This window comes from Sycon ciliatum, chromosome 6 (genome assembly GCF_964019385.1).
Source record: "Sycon ciliatum chromosome 6, ocSycCili1.1, whole genome shotgun sequence".
NCBI classification, from domain to species: domain Eukaryota; kingdom Metazoa; phylum Porifera; class Calcarea; order Leucosolenida; family Sycettidae; genus Sycon; species Sycon ciliatum.
In genome coordinates this window covers 21,541,342-21,546,341 of record NC_088648.1, presented here as the reverse complement: position 1 = coordinate 21,546,341, position 5,000 = coordinate 21,541,342, and the positions used below count along the sequence as shown (strand labels likewise).

Here is a 5,000-nt window from a genome sequence, read left to right as displayed (position 1 = left end):
CAGAAAGGAATAAAGGAATAAAAAAATGGATGGAGCACGTTTTCAACACAGCTCTGATCAAGATATGGCATGCGTTTTCAGACAGGGTATGCTACTTGTGAAATACACCACTCCTCACTGCAAGCTGCAACTATACCTAATAGTGAAGAATATTGTGCATTGTGTCTTTTGCACAAAGATAAATAGAGAGTGGAGCAGACAAATGCTAGTTAGGAGGAGGAGGAGCTGGAGGGGGGTGGGGGGGGGGTGTTTTGGTTGGTTGGTCTTTATCATTTTTTTCTCAACAGTACATGGGGTGCACAGGGATGGGCATTATCCATTTCAGTGCCAGGCCAGATGCACGCGGTTGGCCGTGCCATTTTCATCAAAAATCTGATTTTTTCAAATTAGTCGTATCAACTCAAACCGACTTGTTGTCCTCCGCTGGCGTAGATTGTGCTGCTGTGCCCTGTTCAAGCTCGACATCGACATCTCCGATATCCTCAGGGCCGTCCAAGGCGACCACAGCAGTAGGTACGACATCGACTAAGGCAGACTCGTCCGCGAAATTTGTTCCGTCACGATCGCGGACGGCTATGTCCGCATCCGAGTCATCGCCTTCACTATCGCAGCTCCAGTCATCACTGTCTGAGTCCATGATGGACTGGAGCACCTCTTCAGCCGGCATGCGGCGACTCGCCGTGTCTGAGTGACAGCTAGAGAGACCTAAAGTACGTTCTATCAATCTAATTGTTTCTGAATCGAAAAATCTTTTTTGCGCTCGCGCTTTGAATGTATGCTCCCGTGCCCATACTTACTCAAACACGGCGAGTGAGGTCTTATTCAGTAGGGGAAAACCGCTAGTTTCCCCTCGAAGAGCCACAATCGGCCAAGCTAGATCGTAGTGCATGGCCAGTGAGATATAGTAGTGCGCACTACGAGGACGAGATATCTCGTCCTTGGCCAATCGCGTGGGGGTCTGTAGGACGAGTAATCTCGTCCTTGGCACTGAATGGGTTAAATTTCTATTTCTCAAATTTTAATGAAATACAAGAGCGCACCATACTCCACGTCAAATGTTTCAAGGGGTACATGTCCCTCCCCCCCCCCCCCCCCCACCTAACAGGACCAGACCTAAATCTTTCCTTGCGTTACCTATGATGTTTGCATCTGGTCTCTTCTTACCTGGGACTTAAGCTGCGGCCGGAGAGAAAGCTCATTGTCAACTCCCTGGATTTCTACTGCATGTTCAGAATTGGCAGAGACATGGGTTGAAATGGCCTCTTCAGGATCTGCAAGAAAGGAGACAAAATAAGAAATGAAAAAGAATGGCAGGAAAACAGATTCAAGCCTGAGGCATTTCTCTCCACTGTCCCGATGTTGCTACCACTATTCCGTACTGTGATGATAATATCGCTTTTTTGAGGAACACAACATTCTGAATTCTCTTGCTCGAAAATTCTGTTTGTGACAGACCCAAGTGTTGGCGTTCCTGCCGAGTGACTTGACACTTGACTGACACACGATAGCCGTCTTAAGCATACCAGGAGCACGTCGAACCTTCCACTCGGCAAACCTGCAAGAAAGTACCACTCCTTGCTCAACGTGCTGCTCGTGTGCTCCAGACGGCAGCACTTGTTGGTCAGCCAAGTGTCAGTTATTCGGCAGAAAGCAGCAGCTGCAACATTCGGAGGTGCCACTTTCTTGAAACTACAATGTAAATGAAAAACCAAGATTATTTGACGGTCCTGTGAAATTCCCACCGGAGCGACATGAGGGAGGCCAGAAAGAACAGCACGTTTATTATGCCTAGCGAACACACACACACACACATACACACATACACACACACACACACGCACGCAAGCACGCACGCACACACACACACATGCACACACACACACACACACACACACACACACACACACACACACACACACACACACACATTATGTACACGCGTGCATTGTGATGGACCAAGGTTTCATCACAGCCATATTGGTGCACTTACGGACAACGTGAGCAGAGGTCGAAGTTGCCTTCCTTGCCACTACACCTAAGAAAGACCGCAAGAGGAGAGGCAAAGCATAATTTTACGACTGCAGGGTCACTTGTTCTCCTTACATCTTAGGTGGCATTCGTAGAAGCATTCTTGCAATGCTATGCGCGATACAACATGGCCTGCTACACCGCAGTGCGATGCATACTCACAAATTACCAATAACAGAAGTAGACGACGCCTTGCTGATGTGCCTCAAAGCTCAAAGCAAATGCGTACGTTACTGTGGCATTTGTGTAGTCGGGTACAACTTATACAAATCTGCAAGCGACTCTTGAACATTTCGTACAACTTTGTTGCAAAGGTCAAAATCGTACATCGCATCGCATGTAGCATCACGAAAGTTGGGCCAAGCAGTGGCAAGCTCAACTTCTGAGATGGGCCAGATGCGACGGCTGAGTGAGCTGTGCGATCGGTGCGTTTGGGAATTTCCTGGTTTCGTGGCTGTCGCATCGCGCACCGCATCGTAAAAATGCTTCTGTGAATCCCGCATTACAGCGAGTGACGTTGCTGGTGCTAAGGGCTGGGTTCCACTGCGGCTCCGCTGCTCCGCGTGTTTTGGCTGCATGCAGCGGAGCAGCGCGGTTACACTGACACTCGCCATTCGCAGTACCGCCGTCGTGCTCCACGTTTTTTGATGACGTCTCACCTGCCTGTGAGCGCGAAATCAAAAAATCCTCGTGTTCTGGCCTGCGCAACGAATTGAAATTTGAATTTTAAAATTTTCGCGTGCAAAACAATGCAAAGTACGGGAAACTGGTCGAGCCCCGACCGCGGCCTGCAGTTTTTGATCAAGATTCGTAGCGAAAGCTCGCAAGGAGCCGCGGCCTCGCTGCTCTAGCTCGAGCCGCGGTCACTATGGTAATGATGATGTTTCAAACCGCGGATGATGAGCAGCGGAGCCGCAGTAGAACCCGGCCCTTAGATGCAAGAGATTCATGTGCATTGTGCATTTTGATGGACCAAGGCTTCGTCACAGCCATATTGTTGTACGTACGGTGAACGTAAGCAGGGAAAGAAGTTGTCTTTTTTGCCGACACACCTATAAAAGACCGCAACAGGAAAGGCAAAGCATAATTTTACGACTGCATGGTCACTTGTTCTCCTTACATATTAGGTGGCATACGCAGAAGCGTTCTTGCAATGCTATGGCCCATAGCATTGCATTTTGTTTTGTGAGTATGCATCGCATTGCGGTGTCGCAGATCGGGTTGTATTGCCCATAGCCTATGGGCAATACAACGCGATCTCCGACACCGCAGTACGATGGATACTCACAAATTACCATTCACAGAAGTAGACAGCGCCTTGCTGACATGCCTCAAAGCTCAAAGCAAATGCGTACGTCATTGTGGCATTTGTGTAGTCGGGTACAACTTGTACAAATCTGCAAGCAACTCTTGAACCTTTCGTACAACTTTCTTGCAAAGGTCAAAATTGTACATCACATCGCATGTCACATGGCAGAAGTTGAGCCAAGCAGTGGCAAGCTCTACTTCTGCGATGGGCCAGTTGTGACGGCTGAGTGAGCTGTGCGATCGGTGCGTTTTGGGAATATCCTAATTTCGCGGATGTCGCACTGCGCACTGCATCGTAAAAATGCTTCTGTGAATCCCGCATAACAGCGAGTAACGTTGCTGGTGCTAAGATGCAAGAGATTCATATGTCCCCCCCCTCCCCTCCTCCCTCCCTCCCCCCCCCCCTCCCCTCCTCCCTCCCCCTCCCCTCCTCCCTCCCTCCCCCCCCTCCCCACGCACACACATCACCTTTATAGGGGAATACCCTCCACAGACTTGCTGAAAATTCTACTTGCAGCACAATGGCCTCGGGAGGTTCAGTACAAAGGGAGGCTTTTCTGAAGGACCACAAGTTCATCAATACATGCACCAAACCGTCCTCCGATTATTCCGATGCGGCAATACGCACTGTTTCTCTTCATTGTGTCCCAGTGACATTGCCAAATTGATACGGCATTTGTGCTTTTATAACACCATGTAAATATTATCGCTGATGCACACCGGTTCGCAACAGTGACAGCAGGGCCAATGGACACAGTACACGCAACACAACCACAAAACAATGGTATTGAAACTCACCACTTAGAATCTCAGGCAGTGCATTCAAGCATGCTCCGTCATCATCGAAGCCGAGCTTGGTCAGTGCAATCACTGCATGCTGAACGTTCTGTTGGTCAGCCACAGCAACAGACAGCTGATCTCGGTCCAAGGATGGATATCTCTTGGAGAACTCTTCAACCAAGCGCTTCTGGTCATCAGGAGTAATGCCTGAACAAGAAAACAAAGAGTTTCGGACCTTTTGCTCCAGAGGTAAATTGAAGCAAATCAAGGAAGCTGTTTGGTTGTAAACACTACTTGGTTCTGTCAAAAGGGTCTCCTTGAAAACTTGTTTGCGGACAAACATTATGGACCGAAATGTGCATGCAGCAACCACTTTCCCACACTACAGCCAGTCGTCTGTTGACTAGTGATGACCTCCCTATCATCATTGAGCCAAGGCTTAGGAATTAACTGGCTTCTATCGATGCATTCCTATTTCCTACAGCACCAATCCGTCGTACCTTCGCCACTGCATGTCGTGGGACGGAAATTGAAGACTACAGCTCCGTCCACAGTTGACACTTCGAGAATGTGCAGACCAGCGAGCAGGCTAGATTGATCCTTACAGAACTCCCAGAGCCTTGTATGAGCCTTGGCAGACATCTGTACAAACAATGCTGTGCCTCCGCTCTCGCCGTGCACGCTGTCGGCGTGGATGCTCCCATCACCAAGGAGATTGCGGAGATTTCGTATGACACTTTTAATGAAACTCGGGGCCGTGTGATTATATTCACATTCGATGATGAACTTCACTATAGACGACCTCTGATCTGTTTCAGAATAATAACAGTGCATATGCATGCACAGTGACACATGCACGTTCACGCATGTACACATCCATCGAG

At 48.9% G+C, this 5,000-nt stretch overlaps 3 protein-coding genes across 4 annotated transcripts in view; 1 reads left to right on the top strand and 2 right to left on the bottom strand.

The window, feature by feature from the left end:
- LOC135819672 (uncharacterized) overlaps positions 1–5,000 on the top strand; it is a 72,754-nt gene that overhangs the window by 7,805 nt on the left and 59,949 nt on the right. The window lies entirely within an intron of this gene.
- Positions 1–5,000, bottom strand: part of LOC135819662 (uncharacterized) — a 223,066-nt gene that overhangs the window by 170,508 nt on the left and 47,558 nt on the right. The gene's annotated exons all lie outside the window — the stretch shown is intronic.
- LOC135819669 (uncharacterized) overlaps positions 1–5,000 on the bottom strand; it is an 18,593-nt gene that overhangs the window by 1,530 nt on the left and 12,063 nt on the right. Inside the window, exons 6-9 of the mRNA XM_065332918.1 lie at positions 4,617–4,925; positions 4,135–4,323; positions 1,991–2,035; positions 1,165–1,271 (exon numbers count right to left, since the gene is read on the bottom strand). Of these exons, the coding sequence (XP_065188990.1) occupies positions 1,165–1,271; positions 1,991–2,035; positions 4,135–4,323; positions 4,617–4,925 (650 nt within the window). The remainder of the gene's footprint in view (positions 1–1,164; positions 1,272–1,990; positions 2,036–4,134; positions 4,324–4,616; positions 4,926–5,000) is intronic.